This window comes from Podarcis bocagei (assembly GCF_964188305.1).
Source record: "Podarcis bocagei genome assembly, chromosome: 11".
In the NCBI taxonomy this organism is placed as follows: Eukaryota; Metazoa; Chordata; class Lepidosauria; order Squamata; family Lacertidae; genus Podarcis; species Podarcis bocagei.
In genome coordinates, this window is record NC_138136.1 from 2,695,867 (window position 1) to 2,713,946 (window position 18,080).

An 18,080-nucleotide genomic window follows, 5' to 3' on the forward strand; every position below is an offset into this window, starting at 1 on the left:
AAATATTTGTGTAGAAGAGCTAGCATTGTCTAAAACCACAAACAAACCTGAATACTTTAGTGACTTTCAAATCTTTGTGAATATTTGTGAATCAACTCTATATATATTAAAAAAATTAAAGCCTTCCCTCATGGCTTGAGTTCAAAGGTTGTGTTGCATGTGTGAAAAGCTCTCCTCATTTGGGGTTGACTTCTTCCTACTGTTCCAGAGAATCTCCCCGTTCCTCAGGAATGGGTTGGGGTAGTGAAGGAAAGGGAGAGGCACAAAAGCCTTTTGGGGGGAAGCTGTTAGAATCCAAGCCAGTGTTGCTTTGAAGTGAGTTGTAGAGAAGGAATGCTGACTTCTAATTTGAGTGCTTGTAGATGGCAATGCATTTTACCCAACACCTTGGTTAAAATGCAATGGGAAGTTCTCCTGCACAAGCTCATGTGAAGGTATTGGAGCACTTTAGACATACTGGTGAATTAAGTTTCCAAGTTTCGTTAACTTAATTGGGATGTAATTTGGAGAATATTACAAACTGTACTCTCTGTAAAGATTAAAGGCTGCAGTATGTTTTCTTTTTAAAAAATACAAAGATATTTTTGTGTGTACTTCAAGGGTTTTTAATTTTATAAATTCTTATCTAGATCGTAAGTTTTAGAGATGAAAAGGAGTGGGTAGAAAAAGTTCCCTTGATAGCAGTGTGATCACTGGCCCTGCTAGCTAGGAACGATGGGAGTTGTAGTCCAAAAACAGTTGGAGGAAACACTGCTTTATACAAAAATGACTTGTTATGAACAGCCCACTGGTTGTTGTTTTTATGTGCCTTCACTTCTGTATGTAATGAAACCACAGAACCACCAGAGGGCAGCTCTCAACTTGGCTTGGCTAAGCTCACGGCTCCATTTTTATTCGTTGATACCTTGTTGACATAGTTGAACCAAGATGCACATAGCTTAGACGGCTTAACAAACACCACCACCCTGACAAATTCTTGGAGGATATGTAACATTTATTTAGGTCAGGAAACAATACTTCAGACAAGATGGCAGTTTACTAACTATTATTTGCCTGAGACAACAGAGGCTAGCTGATATAAGATCCACAGGCTTCAGGTTGCCCTGATCTCTGCCCCACCTTCTAGGGAGATGACAAGTTTCCTCTTGCTAGAAGCCCTCGGAGAGAGGTCTGGCAGTAATTGTTTGTAACAATGTGCTTGCACAAAATACAGATGCCAACTATTATGAACTTCTATGCTTAGGCATTCTGTTTATTTTATTATTTATTTATTTATTGAATTTATATACCCAGAGGTATCAGGATGGTCCACAGAATAAAATCAAAATATAAAGCCACAAAATACATAATCAAAATAAAAACAACAACCACCCAATAACCCCCCCCTAAAAAAGAACCCCACATTTTAAAAGGACACACTGTTATGTTTTATATGCCTGTTGTCTTTGTCCATGGAGTTTGATGGCCAAAATCACATTCTTGATGGCAGAAAGTGAGGAGGAATTAAAGAACCTTTTCATGAGGGTGAAAGAGGAGAGTGCAAAATATGGTCTGAAGCTCAACATCAAAAAAACGAAGATCATGGCCACTGGTCCCATCACCTCCTCGCAAATAGAAGGGGAAGAAATGGAGGCATTTTACTTTCTTGGGCTCCATGATCACTGCAGATGGTGACAGCAGCCACAAAATTAAAAGATGCCTGCTTCTTGGGAGAAAAGCAATGACAAACCTAGACAGCATCTTAAAAAGCAGAGACATCACTTTGCCAACAAAGGTCTGTATAGTTAAAGCTATGGTTTTCCCAGTAGTGATGTATGGAAGTGAGAGCTGGACCATAAAGAAGGCTGATCGCCGAAGAATTGATGCTTTTGAATTATGGTGCTGCAGGAGACTCTTGAGAGTCCTATGGACTGCAAGAAGATCAAACCGATCCATTCTTAAGGAAATCAGCCCTGAGTGCTCACTGGAAGGACAGATTGTGAAGCTGAGGCTCCAATACTTTGGCCACCTCATGAGAAAAGAAGACTCCCTGGAAAAGACCCTGATGTTGGGAAGGATGGAGGGCACAAGGAGAAGGGGATGACAGAGGACAAGATGGTTGGACAGTGTTCTTGAAGAAACCAACATGAGTTTGACCAAACTGTGGGAGGCAGTGGAAGACAGGAGTGCCTGGTGTGCTCTGGTCCAGGGGGTCACAAAGAGTCAGACACGACTAAATGACTAAACAACAATAGCTGTTATGTTTAGATGTGCACCATGTTTAGATGCAGGGCTTTTTTCAGCTGGAACTTGCTGGAACTCAGTTCCAGCCCTTCTCAGATGGACACCATTGCCATTCTAAGAGAATTAGAGATGTGTTCATGGTGAGTTCCGGCACCTCTTTTTCTAGAAAAATAGCACTGCTTAGATGGGGCTGGTTGGAGTCCAGCAACATTTGGAGGGCCACAGGTTCCCCATAGCTGCTATACCAGAAGCATCATCTTTACATCTTGTATATGAGGTTCCAGAAATGTCATATTGTCCACTTTTGGACTAGGTGGACCTGATCTAGAAATGTGGATCAGGCATTGTTGAACACCTGCCAAGACCCAAACCCTTGCAGCAGGGCACATTTGCCATTCTGTGGATTCTCCTGGTCCAGCAGTTTCTCCCCTGTTGATGCCTGTTCACCTCTGAGCATGCAAGAAATGACAAGAGTAGGGAAATGGAGCTCTTCTGCTGCACAGTTGTGCGGTTTTGGTCCAGAGGGAGATGGCAAGCAGGTGGGCAGTGGCGCCTTGGAGAGGAGGGCATCCCCCACGTGACAGCATGCAAGATTTTTGCAGCATCCACGTGACATCATCTTCATCAGAACACCATCCCATTATATCCAGATTTACCATTCCTGCTGTGATTTATTCCCCCCCCCCCAATCTGGATTAAATAGGAAAATGATGTGGATGGTGTTGAGTGGACATTGCACAAAACTTGCATGCAGGAGCAGCATTGATTCCACTGCTGCATGCTCTGCCTTAGTGAGATGTCCCCATGCACCAATCCTGCATTGCCCTGTGCCTGGTGCTGGAGCATCATCGAGGGGACAGGGCTTATCGTACATGCTGCTGCAGACCACTTGGTTCATTCAGACTGAAGGCACGAAGAGGGCTTAAGTCATTCACATTACAGATTTACCTGCAACAAGGACTCAGTTGTGTTGAGACGTTACACACCTGTGAAAACGAATCTGCTGCCCTGAGCAACTTTAGCTGCTCATTATGTAGAATGTTTTATTAAGAACAGTTTATCTTGCCTCTTCTGTTGTGATCAGCTGGTTAGTTGTGAAGCATTTGATCTGACACTGAGTCCCTGCATGGTCAATATATCTGGGCATTTCACAATAGCAACTGATTCCCCCTCAAGCTGTAATGAAGAAAAATTCAACAGATGTTTTCTATTTATTTGCACAATGCCTTCCTTAAACTATGGGGATTTTTAGCTTTAAATATTTAGCTTGTTTCTGGATTCATCCTGTTCATGGGCTCTTGTCTCTGCAAAGATTTGTGTTTTGGCTTCCCGTTTGTTATACATTTCCCTGGTGTCTGGTCTAGGGCTGTTATTAAATGTTTCACCTTCAAAATAAATAATTTATTTTATGAACATCCAAAGGTGACTGTTTTAGGAAGAATAGCTTCATATGTTTAAAAAGCAGACAGTCAGTGTGAATCTCCCCAGTTCTCCAACTCTGAGATCACTTTGCAACTCCAAGCGATTTTGAGGAGTATATAAAACCAAGGTTTAGGACAATATACTGAGTCCTTTAGCAAGATTTATTATTATTATTATTATTATTATTATTATTATTATTATTATTATTATTATTATTACTGCCCCCCCAAATCAATAAAAAGCAATTAAATTACTTAACTAACTGAGGTTCTGCTGCCTCTAACAGAAGCCTGTCCCCACTCTAAGAGATGCCAAGGGTTAAACCTGGGATCTTTTGTATGAAGAAATAAAGGTTGATCCAGTTTCTCTCACTGCTCCCCTGGTCTGCCAAAAGCAACTTTCTTAATCCATTCCTGGGCTGAAGCAAAGAAGCACCAGTCAGCTACCAGCAGGTGTGTTTTGGGGTGTCTAGGGGTGAAGCCTTGATTAAAAACACCAGTTTCCTTTGTGAGATTTCTTGCCATGATTTGAGAAAATGACCTGTCACTGATCATTAAGGTAGGAAGTTGATGGAGCTGAGCTTCCAAGTGTGCTTAGGATGCATTTTGTTGGGTGCTGCCCAAGCACAGAAGCACCTGGGCAAGAAGCGGGAGCACCTTGGGTTCCTTCTGCCAATGCCCACTTTGCGTGACTCACAGCTGCTTGAGTTTTATCAGGCTCTCGCTTCATGGTTCTGTGGTTGTTTTGGTCAGGGTGTTTCCATCCAATGTTTATCCCTAGCTGTCAAGCAGCACTTTTCCGGTCATGGCTTAATGTTCTGTGACATAAAACTACACACCTAGGACTGCTTTCCTGGGAGCAAATCCACTGAATTCAATGGCACTTGCTTCTGAGCAAATGCCTATAGGTTCGCAATGTAACACATTGTAATGCCTTTGTACACCCCAGCCCTAGAGGATTTAAAGCCGACTTCTTCATGGGCATTTCCACATCTGCCTGCTCCACCTCCTCCCGCAACAAGATGCCGGTGCTGCTTTTAAGCACTTTACCATAGACAGAAATTAAATTGGTGCAGCTTTCCTCTTTGCTACCTGGCCATGTTGAGAAAAGCTGCAAGGAAAAATAATCATTCCTCTGTCTTTCCCCCCAAAGGCTGGCTGCATCTACCCCTTGAGAAATTATCACATCACTAGCAATTACTTGAAATTAAGACTGGTTGAAAGTTCTAACAGGAATTCTTTTGGTGATTTTATTTTAAATGCTGTTTTTGTGTGTTTTCCAGATCCTGGGTCATCACAGCCCCAGCAGCCAGCAGTTGCCACTTTTCCTTTCATTTTCTTTCCCATGAGCCCCTGGGGTGAATGCAAGAAGCATTGCCCTCACTCTCCTTGGCTTCATGGAGTCCTAGTATCCACTGTAGGGACTCATGGGAAACATGAACTTCCACTGGCAGTTCCAGAACCATGTTTTCCCAGTGGTATTGTCTGCTGTTGTTTTTACTTACTTTTATTCCCACTTCAATGCTCCTTTTCCCTCTGCCCATTTTTGCAGAATGAGAATTTGGGTGGATAAATTGATGGAGGGGTGGGATACATTTCACAAAAAGCCTAGTAGGTAAGTTTACAAGTTAGAACAAGAAGAAGTTGAACATGGCCTATGGACCCCAAAAGAGCAATCGAATGTTGGAGTGTGACCCCTCCAGCACCCCCATCCAAAGTATGTTCTACAACTACTCTAAGATCACCAGAAACCAAACCAACACTACATTCACATCATAATTATGAGCATCAGTCATTGGTTTGTTTACCTTCATTTAATCCAAAAGTGATACAGGACACTGATTCAAGACTTCCTCTGCCTCTCTGGGATCAGAAGATAGAAATCAGAGAGGAACATGACCAAGTCGTTTTGTTATCCTGCAACAAAAATGCCGATTCTTCAAGCAAAAAGAAGACACACAGTGCATGGAAAGGATTCAGATATAGCCCATGCAGCTGTGTGAATACCCAGTATTCCGAAAGACTGGGCAGAGAATACAAAATCCAATAAACCTTTATAACATTCTCTATACATGATTAGCTCCTGATTGTCACATGTGTGAAGCTTTCCTGCAATATAATTGGATAACAGAACATGTGGACAACTCATGTATACATTTTCAGATTCATGGCACCTCTGAATTATGGCACCCAGGTATCAGAGACATGTACTGTGCATGCAGTTACTGAGGATGTGAGCATAGGTGCATGCAGTGGTGTGCTGTGCTGTCTTGACATCTGCCCCAGGTTATGGCATTCACCTGGGTCCCAGGTCATGATACCCAGGTATCAATTTCCTATAGATGTTAAACAGCATAGGAGGCAAGTTGCATCCTTGTGGCAGCATCCTTGTGGCAACCTTACCAAAAACTGCAGCAATCTCCTACCACCATCTCCTCAGCCCATCTTCCCTGGAAGGACTGAAGTTAGAACAAAATGGTCCCACCAAGCCACACTCCGGCTAGGACATTTCCAATGAAGAGAATTGCTCCCCTTCTCCACCTCCTGATGAAGATCATCCATGGCGGTTCCTGTTCAAGAACTAGACAGGCAACCAGATGGGAAAGCACCTAAAAAACCAATTTCATCCAATAAACTCAGAAGTTGGGTGACACACTACATACTTAAGCAACTTGCCCGCACACTGCAAATGTGCAATGTTCAGATCAGGCAGGTCAAGTGCTAGTCTGTTTAAGACTTTCAGGAGTGTCAGGACCACACCTTCCCTTAATATTTGTAATATCTGCTCCTCAGTGCCCTAGTTGCTTTCCAGCAGTCCAATAAGGGCAAGTAGCATCAATAATGTGCTTGGAAGTTTTCCTCTCTCCAAATATCTTGTTTACATCTTCAGATTATGCAATCCGAAGAGTAGACAAAGAGAGCCCACCCCATGGCCACACCACAATGCTCTTGAATTTGAGAACCCTGGATTCCACCCCCTTTCTATATTTTTCTGAAATGGCCAAGATTATCGAAATGCTGATAAACTGAAAAAACTGCTCTGGTGTTCATGAGCTTTTGTGCAGTCCTTTTTCAAAGTGTAGTTTGGGCTCAGAGATGTGGAATGTGGTTTTTGGCTAAATGGGTTGTTTGTCCCTTTCCACATCTTATGATGGATCCTGCTGAGTTGCTGCTTTTCTTCCTTCAAGCATATCTCAAATGTTTTGAGCAAACACTAACATGTTCAGTCTTAGGCTGGCCTAAATTGACAAAAGGTGTATCTCTTTGCTTTGGCAGGACCCATGGGCAAATTCAGCACACCAGATTAATAATATAGAACAGGGCTTGGTTTCAATAGAGGAGAAAAGAATGTAGGCTGAATTGCCCTTTGGATGGAAATGAGGAATCTGTGTTTGTTTGTAGGTATTAATTCCTATTGCTAAATTAGCTCTTTCAACACCTGAAATACTTCCTGATCCCCACCCCCTTTGTGCTCCCAATCTACATCATTGCCCAATGCATCTGAGGTGGTTATCTAGTATACAAAGCCCTTAACAACTTGGGATCAGTTTACCTATGAGACTGCCTTAACTCACATGTGCCCACTTGACTGCTTTGATTGGCAGAATTGGCACTATTACAGGTGGCACATAAGACCTGTTTTGCATTTGCAAGAACTCAGATGTAAACAGGCCCCAAGCTGTTAGGGCTTTAGACACTAAAAGTAGCACCCAGCGGAAGGGGTGGGGTGGGGGTGGTCTGCCCCGGGTGTCATCCTGAGGGTGTGTGTGACAAAATCCCCCTGGACGCTATCGCTGCCTCGCCAGATCGCCCCGCCCCTGGGTGCACAGCATGTGCACCACTCCGGGTGCCCGAGCGGCTAGTTCCGCCACTGGTAGCACCTTGAACTTGGCTGGTAGCAGGGTCTGCTGTCAGCAATCATGCTGCAACAGTCTGCACTAACTGTAGCTTTGGGATCGAGCACAAAGGAAGCTGCACATAGAGCACTGAAGTAAAATCCATGAAGTGATGATAAATTTAAGATTCTTTTGGTGGGGGGGATGAGAAACAGAGATCAACTGACATCAACAGAGACAGGGCCTTCTTCATAGTGATGCTCTGGCCCCAGTTTTCTTTTCACAGGCAGGTTTGTCTGGTGCTGAGCTTGCTATATTTTCAGTGCCAAATGAAAACCTTTCTTGTTTCTCAGGCCATTTAGTTTGCATTCCTATATTCACTTTTATGGGAGTGAGTCCCATTGAATTCAGCCGGACTTAGTTTAGAGTAGAACATTTGCTATGTTTTAATTATTTATTTATGGCATTGGGTACATGGGACAGATTAGAGATTCTGTTGGTTTACTGCCTGCCTGGCTGCCCAGCAGTCTCCCTGCCTGAGCTGGGGGACCTGGTCTTGGCGGTGATGTTAGGACTCCCAGACTGTTGGTTCTTGGGAACATCAATATCCATGCCAAGGTGGGTGGCTCAGGACTTCATGGCTGCCATGACAACGTGGCTGTCCCAACATGTCACTGGTCCGACACATATGGCTGGTCACACTCTGGATTTTGTCTTTTTGACTGGGCCAGAAGAGAGTGATCTGTAAGTGGGGGGTATTGACACCAGCCCCTTGTCATGGTCAGACCACTTCCTGTTGAGCTTTAGGCTTCCAACACCCTTTCCCCTCTGCAGAGGTGGGGGACCTATTAGTATGAATGATGGATGCACGTGGTTTCCAGTCGACTCTGGGAGTTTTCCCCGCTGATATGGCAGGCACTCCCGTTGAAGCCCTGCTCGATCAGTGGAACAGCTGTTGACACAATCACCCCAAGTCCCCTCTCCTGCTTCATGGAGTCCGTCTTCTGACTACGTGGTATCCTCTCAAACTTAAGTGAAGAATCAAGCTGACATACAGCTTGAATGCAAGTGGAGGAAAAATCCAGACGAATGGCAGTGGCAGTGAAGGCAGCAAAAAAAGCACACTTTGCTGCCTCCATGGCATCCTCCCTATGCCACCTGACAGAGCTTTTCTGGGTAGTTCAGGGACTTTTGTGGACTGGCTAAAAGAGGTGGTAGAACTGAGGGTAGCTTGCTCTGACTTGCTTGCCAAGCATTTGGAGGGTAAAATCACCTTGTCTCTGCTGCAGTAGCATTTGAATCTCAAGAGACGTCCTGAGCATGGTGTCCAGTTCTGTTTCGTTAGATGAATTTCAGTTGCTGTGATTTGATGATGTGGACAAGGCACTTGGATTGAAATGAAATGAAATGAAGTTTATTACGGTCCCAGACCAGATTCACATACCGTACTAAACAAACATGAAACACAATAGAATTAAGTTTGAATTTACAATAGAATATAACAATAAACAATACGAATATGACAGCCGTTAGAAATGTGGTTTAGGTCTTAGTCTCTAAAATATTATCTAGGGTTTGCATCTGAGGCCTTAGTCTTTGTAATGCACAGCTTGTCCCTGAGTTTTATGGCAGCCACGCAAAATTTGGCCACCCTTAGCGTGATCTCTGGATCCTTATATTCTATCAGGGATTTTAAGCATTGAGGTTCAGACCCACTTGGAATTTTCTGTATAACAGGGGTGATGAAGACCAAGCGTGTATCCTCTTAAAAACAACATCGTAGCAAGACATGAGAGACACTTGGATTGCTTTGGGAAACTATCTGCATTCTGGACCCTTGCCCCTCTTGGCTGATAAAATCCAGCAGGGAGGAGACAGCCTTCTGAGATGGGCAGGTGGTCAGTGCTTCTTTATGAGAGGGGGGGGGTTCCTGTTTGTTTGATGGATGCAGCGAAAAGACCACTGCTTAAGAAACAATCCCTAGATTCTGAGAGCTACCAGCCAGTTGCCAACCTCCTTTTTTTTTAAAGCAAGGTTCTTGAGTGAGTGGTCACTGACCAGATCCATGAGTTATTGGAGACTGATTTTTTAGATCCATTTAAGTTGGGGTTTTGGCCTGACTTTGGCACAAAAAACTGCCTTGGTCACCTTATATGATGACCTCTGTTGGGGGGGGGGGCAATGTGTCCCTGTTAATCCTCTTTGACTTCTCAGCGGCTTTCAATGCCTTTGATCACGATGTCCTCCTGGAAAGGTTATTAGAGTTGGAGGTGGGTGGCACGGCTATGCAGTGGTTCTGGTCCTACCTGGATGGTCATCTTTAGTGGGTGATGCTTGGGGTGTGTTTTTCGGCACCATGGCGCCTTCAGTGTGGGGTCTCTCTGGGTTCAATTCTATCCTCCATGAAGCCACTGAGTGGAGTCATCCAGAGTTTTAGAGTGTGGTTTCAGCTTTATGCGGAGAACACACAGCTCTAATTTTCCTTTACATCTATAAATTTGGCAGTGGATGTGCTGGACCAATGTCTTGTCCCAGTAATGGACTGGATGGGAGCCAACAAAATGAAGCTCAGTCCAGAGAAGACTGAGGCCCTGTTAGTAGGTGGTTCCCTAGACCAGATGGATGGAAGATTGCCTGCTGCTGATGGGGTTACTCTCTCTGAAGGAGCAGATACGTAGCTTAGGGGTACTTCTGGAATTTCTGCTATTGCTTGAGACAGAGAGTGCCTTCCATCAGCTTTTTGCCAAACTTCTGTGGCCTATGCTCTGGTAACCTCCAGGTTGGATCACTGCAAGGTGTTGTTTGTGGGGCTGCCTCTGAAGACAGTTAGAAGACTTCAGCTGGTCCAAAATTTGACAGCCAGGTTGCTCATCAAAATGAGATGGTTTGAGCATTCTGTATATCCCTGATGCTGGCCCGACTGCACTGGCTGCCAATTAGTTTCCAGTCCCAATTGAAAGTGCTGATGCTGACCTATAAATGCCTTAAGGACCACCTTTCCCCATTCAAACCGACCCAGACCCTGCACTTGTCATTTGATGCTCTTCTTTATGTCCCCCATCCCAGAGAGGTCCAGCGGTTACAACACAAGAACAAGTCTTCTCATCTGTGGGTGCTGGTGCCATCTACATGTCTTTAAGTGCCAGGCGAAAACATTCCTCTTTACCTTCAGCCATTAAATAATCTATGGCCTGTTAAATGTTGGCCAGTATTTTTATGATTATTTTATTATTATGCTGTGTATTATGTCTTTATTATTATGCTGCATAAATTATGTTCTTAATGTTGTACACCACTCTGGGATCTTTGGATAAATGTATATACATGGAATATATAAAATATATTTGTAGATGGGGCAGTATAGGTACCGGTATGTCTTATTACCAACTGAATTAGTTTAGTTTTCAAAGCTCTGCATGTAAAAATTCTCAATGTCTTAATGACAAAGCATAATGTCTTATGGTGTAATGCCTTACATACCTCTGCCAAATAAGCCTCATTGTGTTTGATGGGTGTAACTCCCAGGGAATTGTACATAGATTGTGTGTGTAGGATACAGCTTTAGTTTGTAATGGAAACAGACAACTGAATGAATAACAGTAGAAAAGGATAGATTTTTAAAAGTTTACATCCAAAATGCCTCTGCACAGTAGTTATTATGAACAGAATCAAAGTTACAACATGTACCAGAAGATTGCTAATGATTTTTGCTCTTGATTACAAAGTCTCTATTAGATAGCCATATTTAAATACTTTTGTCAAGCTCTTAACAAAGAAAGAGATGACAGCTTATGATTCTATAACAGCACACTAAAGCAAATTGTGTAAATATGATATGTTCACAATTTTATTTCCCATAGCACTACAGATATATTCAAATATATTCAAATACGGGGGGAAATTAAAAGTGATTTTTCATCAAAATTCAAAACTTGTTAATTAGATTCAGACATTAAGATTTCCCTTTCTTAGTAAAGCAGATTTAAGATTTTCTAAATGACTGTAAATTGCTAAACACATTTGTTTTTACAGATAGAAAGAAAACCCAAATTACATGAAAACATCTGCTACAAAATGTTCTGCTCTATAGCTGGCCTTGCAAGTCTGATTAGCATCTGATGTGGTCAAGTCCTCCTGTTCCCTGCAGTGACATTATGAATTCTTCTGTGGAATCTTGATGGTGACTGTCTTGACTTCTGTATACTCATGAAGGCCATATTCTCCACTTAAAGAGAGAGAGAGAGAGACCATCAGAATAGCAACAATATTTAATATATCTGTGATCCAGCATGTTCAATGTCCAAGAGCTGCAAATATCATCTGACAGTGTATTTTGATCAGATGTTACAGGAAGCTTGGATAGCTAGAGATGTCAGTCTCTGTGACAGCCTTTTTTATGATGACAGACAGAGTCTGGGAAGCTTTGGCTTGGCAACTGAGTGGCTAGGAGTGGAATTTGAACACTACGGTCAATGAGCTACTTTTGAAAGTTAAACCATGTGCCTCCTTCAGCTTACACTGGTTGGTTGAGGGGGTTTCAAATGAGAACTTGGCAGTGTCAATTAGTTGACTGATAAGGGGGTGTTTCAATCAAGTCTGACAGAAGCCATTTCCTGTTTATGGAAGTGAAAGGACCAACATTCTGGTACAATTTCTATTCATTGCCATGAAGCTTCAAGAGAGTCTGACAAAGGGCGTATTTCTAGTGACTGTGTCCAAATTCTCTTAGACACAACAGCACCCAGCAATGGACTCTACAGAAATTATTGTCTTCCTCTGAGGCCTAACGCATGATCTGGGCTAGATAACATTTCAGAATAGAAATCAGCTTCTTCGCCAAAGAAGGCTATTTGCTCACCAAGAAGGCACAGAGGCTTGCATTCTGTATGGATCTGTGCTATCAAATATCATTTTATGACATCTTTAAATGGAAGTTTGGGGTAGCTTCAGGCAATATTCTAGTGGCATTTGTTTTCCTGCTAGAATGGACTGTTTTGTAAAACTGAAATGAATTGTACATTCACATTTTTTCATTTCAGTTTTACAAAACAGTCCATTCTAGCAGGAAAACAAATGCCACTAGAATATCTAACAGGGCAAACTTCTGGATAGAAAATGTAATTAGCAATGTTGAAGAATTCAAATGAAAACAGAAGCAAAAGCTGCTGATGTTCACTTATTCACGCCATGCCCAGAATAGAAACCAATCCAGCAAATACTGATCAGACTTTGCTGTTGTTTCTCAGTCCCAAAAAATATATATAATTGATTATGGTTCCCACCCCACCCCCATTTTAGATTGTGTTGAAATGAATAGTGTGGAAGTAATTGCATCATTCATTATGTTAAATTGATAAATAATTATGTAAATTATATTAAATAGTGAACAGTGAGATGTATAACTTGGCATTTGGTGGAAAAGAAACCACTGCAAAACAGAAACAGCACAGGTTATTTCCTTCCTAATTGTAACTGATATGGACAGCATATCATAGGATGAGTTAATACAACCCGCAGTTTCTACAGTGGTGAATGTTCCTTTCCTGTCTTCCCTGACTGGTTACTCATTCTTATAAGCCAAAGCAGTGGAAATGCCAGGAGAGCAAAGGCAGACTTCCTGGAAATAAGAATGTTGTAGTGGTGACATTTTGTGCAAATACGAACTTGCTCAGATAAAATCTCTGAAATCTGTATCTGAAACAAATCCCCACTGACTTTACTTACAGCTCTCGGCCATTTCCAGACATTTTGAATCCCCCGAAAGGAACCTGAGCAGCCACTGCACTATAGCAGTTCACCCTGAAGAAAAAGAGAAGATGGAGCAACTTAGTCATGGGCAGGAATTCTGCTAGGTCATAAGAGCTAGCTGAGTTTCTTTACAGAATCTTGTGCTATGTGCATACTTTAAAAATCAGAATAAACATGAATTTCTTTCATGTCACAAAAATACAAGTATGCCTTCAGAACTGCTGCAAGCTCTTCTGTATGTCTGCTACCTAACAGTAGAAATTGTTGAATTATTCAACCCAATTCATAGAAAATACAGAAATACAGTACTGTCTACATGTGGAGTAGCATGTTGTTCAGTGATTAGTATGGATAGTGAGCTTTCAGACTTAAATCCCTGCTCTGATAAGGATTCCTTGGGTTGTTTGCTTCTAAATTTTTGCAGTGTGTCAGCTTGAGCTGGTTTACCAGCTACACACTTTCCTGAAGAAGAATGGCCTTGTCACAATGATTCATGCCTTAGTCTACTACTCTAATGTACTGTAGGTGGGGGTGCCTTTGGAAAATATTCAGAAAATGCAATGGTCTTGGTGATTCACCGGCTTGATTGGTTTCCAGGCAGTTCCTGCACAAAAATGAAAATGTTGGTATTATCCTTTGAAGCACTAAATGGTCTGCGTCATCAGACCCTAAAGAACACCTGCTCCCATTTGTGCCTACCTGTGTGCTGAGATCTTCCTCAAAGGCCCAACCTCATGTGCTCCCACCATTAGCAGCACGGCAGATGGTGATGTGAGTTAGCAGTGGCACAGAAGCTGTAGAACTGCATCCCTTGAGAAATGTTTTTCAAAATTGTGCCTAACTCATGATGCCATCCGATGGGCAGGGTTGTATTTTGTGTTGGCTGCACATGCCTGTTATTGGAGCAGGATCCGTCAGCTGATAAGCAGAGGTTAAACCTTGCTCAGTTTCACAGGAGTCCATGCAAACCCCTTCTTGATTCAGAACGGCATTTACACGGAAACTGCTGCTAAAACTAAGCCGTTTGCCTGGAATCTCTTGCTAAAATGGAGGAAATAACCAACTTTGGGACCTCAAAGCGCCTTGCATCTGATGTCATTGGGATGTCAGATGATTGACAGGTGGGTGGCATGTGATGCCAATTCTGATAAGGGTATGACCCCTGAAGCAAAAAAGATTCTTTGTTAAAACTACAGTCTAAAGATGTAGGAAGAGGTAGCAGACTTAATAGGTTCATGTCTCAAAGATGCTATTCAGGTTTGAGGTTACACAGCTTTTCTCTCTCTTCAGGTACTCTGTGTGCCTTCAGCTCACAAATGCCCATTAAATCGTGCTGTAAGTCTTCTATGTAAGGTTAATTTGGGTAAAATAACAACACCAAGGGTACTTACCAGACTGTTCCAGCCTGAAGAGCAGCTGCAAATGTCAGAGCTTTGTTAATGTCTTTGGTAAACACTCCAGCTGCTAGACCATAATGAGTATTGTTTGCTCTTTTTATAACTTCATCAACAGTCTTGAACTTCATGATTTGCTGAACTGGCCCAAAAATCTGTTTGAAATCAAAAGAAGCAATCAACAATTAGCATGGCAAAAATCAATAGATACTTTCTTGCAAAGTATACTTTCCCTATTACAAAGGTCTTAAAGTATTATTCTCATTAGTGATCAAATCAGTGCTCTTTGACACAGTGATTACTTTATAACTTTAGACCCACATTTTCCCTATGAAACTTACCAACCTGCCTGCTCCTTCCCTATCACATTAATCTTCATAACTCCATTAAATGGAACACAGAGATTCTCTATAGCATGGTTCATGGAGATTTCAGATTGCCTTCAGAGGAGAACCAGAAAGATGTTCAGCAGTTTGGAAAACAAGTCCTCCAAAGAAATATTGAATATTGGGCTGAGTATGTTTAACCCAGAGAGAAGACTAAGAGAGGAAATGAAAGCATTCTTCAAACATCCAAAGGTCTGTCACACGGAAGAAGTTTAACACCGGTTCTCTGCTGCCTGAGGATGCAGGACAAGATAATTTGCTGTATAATTCTGTCTACCCAGAACTATTGAATTCAGTGGGGCTGACTCCCAGGTAAATGGGATCAGGATTGTAGCCTTAGGGCTTGTCTACTCAGAAGCAAAATGTGGGTTTGCAGCTGTAGGATGTAAAGGCAACCTCAAAGCACCCACCCCATCACACTGGACCTTCCCTTCATTAACCATGGGTTGTTTCAATCCTTAAGGTAAAGGGACCCCTGACCATTAGGTCCAGTCATGACCGACTCTGGGGTTGTGGCGCTCATCTCGCTTTATTGGCCGAGGGAGCTGGTGTACAACTTCCGGGTCATGTGGCCAGCATGACTAAGCCGCTTCTGGCGAACCAGAGCAGCGCACAGAAACGCCGTTTACCTTCCCGCCGGAGCGGTACCTATTTATCTACTTGCACTTGACGTGCTTTCAAACTGCTAGGATGGCAGGAGCAGGGAGCAGGAGCAGGGACCGAGCAATGGGAGCTCACCCCGTCGTGGGGATTCGAACTGCCGACCTTCTGATCGGCAAGTCCTAGGCTCTGTGGTTTAACCCAGAGCACCACCCGCATCCCTAGTTTCAATCCTTAGAAAGTGTAAAATAGCTAAGGGTGAAACACACATACATTTAAACAGGGGAAGGTCCGGGAGGACTTTGTGAAGATGCCCCTCGATTAAAGGGGAGATAGCTTAATCTAGCTAATAGATTTGCCTAACAGTGAAAACAGTTTGAAAATGAAACCAATTGCCTTGCGTGTGCATGTGTGCTTTCCTTTGCTGGAGATTTTCAAGCTGAGGCCAGACAGCCATCTGTTGGGGGAGCTCCAGCTCTCAGTTTCCTGCATTGCAGGGGATGGGACTAGATGACTTTAGGATCCTTTCCAATTCTACAATTCTGTGATTCTGTGAAATAACCTGCCATGCTCTCTCTGATGCCATGATTTACACAGTGGAGAAAGAAACCTGCAAACCTGAAACTTCTTTCACAATGCCTGCATATAGAAGGAGGGGTGCTCCATTTCTTCATTAGTCTGGGTCATTTTTGGGAGGGGGGATTTTAAAGCATCTTGTCTAAATACATCCTTATGATGAGTGTGCAAGTAAATTGTTATTAAACTCCTTATTGTGTGCTTCTATTTAAAAATTAAGAACACATTTGTGTTTTCATCTCATAAATGTTTATTGGAGATTTGCTTATCTACAAGTTTCTGCATAAGTAAGAAAACAAAGTTTAAAAAAACTTTTCATTCCTTTTGTTTGTTTGAACTATTGTTACAAGAACACATTTCCACTAGACTCACCATTTTATATAAATATTGAACCATTTGTGGCCCTCATCATTTTCATCCCAATGAAAAAGTACAATATTTTTGTTTCTAGAGTTTGTGTGGAGAGAAATTCCCACATGAACTTTTTGTTTATTCACTGAATTCAAGAAAAGGCAGCTTTTTTCCTAATCAGAATGTAAGGAGTACCAGTCAAACCTTTCCTGGGAAGAGGTCAGTGTGGTGCAAACCAGGATCAGAGAGACCTGGGTTCAACTCTCCACTCAGCCACAGAAGTGATATTGGACCTGTCACTATCTCAGCCTCAACTAGGGTTGCCATATTTCAAGAATACAAAACTTGCCACCCACAAAAGGCAAAGAGTTATACTCAAACACACATTTGCAGATTTTTTGAAATCCCCCCCCCATGCTAATTTTGCCAGGCATATGGTACCCCTTGCCTAAACTATCTCACAGGATTGTTATGAGGATAAAATGGGCAGGGGAGAACCAAGTTTGCTGAGTGGAGTTGTTTGGGTGAAGGGTGGCTAGAGAGACACACACACACATGCAGACGCAGAGAGAGCAGCCAGAAGCAACAATAAAGATCACAAGGCACCCTCAATATCTCCGGAGGTTATATTTCTAGTTTTCACATCTGAGGACATTGAGACAGGCAACTGCTTTTAAAGAAAGGTGATAGTCTGGAAGAAAGCTCACTTCTCACACTTTCTATTGTCACACTTTGATCACTGGTCAACCAGGTTTTGAAGTCCTTTGAAACAATACAAAACATGCAAAGCTTGCTTAGCAGAGGTAACACTGGGATCCATGCACACACTATGGGCAATTCTTCTTCTGCATAAGGTAGTTGAGCTTATGCATCAAAGGCAGTTGATGCATAAGTTCTTCAGGTTGAGACACCTTCTGGTCTGGTTCATTTGTAAGGTGCTTACTATGGCTTCCAAAATCTATACTTTCTCTCTAAGTCAGTCATCGTTTTATAAACTGCCACATTTATCAATGTCTTTGGTAAAGACAATAGAGCTGGAAACCAGCCTCCCACCAATCAGGCACTCTCAGGATGTTTGGGACTACAACTCCTATCAGCTTCAGTGTTGGCTGCAGCAGATAGGAACTGAAGTCCAACTACACAGAGGGTGCTAGGCTGGTGAAAGTTGTGTTAAACCAGGCCTCGTTTTTCTCTGCCCTCAGACCCTCGGCATAAACCCTTTATTTGCACAGAAGCTGAAACCACAGGACAATCCCATGCAAGTTTACTCAGAAGTGAGTCCGACTGTGCTCATCTGGTGCTTAGTACTAGTACTGCAGGATTGCAGTCATGCAGTACCATCCTATATTCAGTAAAACGTGCTGAGCTCGTGACATGCAAATACTGGCTGGTATTCAAGTAAGTTGTACTCAGAGACAACTCTTCAAAATGAATGAATGTGACTATGTTAGGCCCATTAATTTCAGTGGGTCTGCTCTGAGTAAAATTTAGCTGAATGCCAGCTACTCACTTTAATTTTATTTCAATTGTTACAACAATCTATAG

At 42.5% G+C, this 18,080-nt stretch overlaps 1 protein-coding gene across 1 annotated transcript in view; it reads right to left on the bottom strand.

Annotated features, from left to right (window-relative positions):
* Positions 1 to 11,090: 11,090 nt before the first annotated feature.
* The window catches only part of ALDH1A1 (aldehyde dehydrogenase 1 family member A1), a 62,577-nt gene continuing 55,587 nt past the window's right edge, over positions 11,091 to 18,080 (bottom strand). Inside the window, exons 12-14 of the mRNA XM_081213765.1 lie at positions 14,620 to 14,777; positions 13,205 to 13,279; positions 11,091 to 11,705 (exon numbers count right to left, since the gene is read on the bottom strand). Of these exons, the coding sequence (XP_081069891.1) occupies positions 11,633 to 11,705; positions 13,205 to 13,279; positions 14,620 to 14,777 (306 nt within the window). The 3' untranslated portion in view covers positions 11,091 to 11,632. The remainder of the gene's footprint in view (positions 11,706 to 13,204; positions 13,280 to 14,619; positions 14,778 to 18,080) is intronic.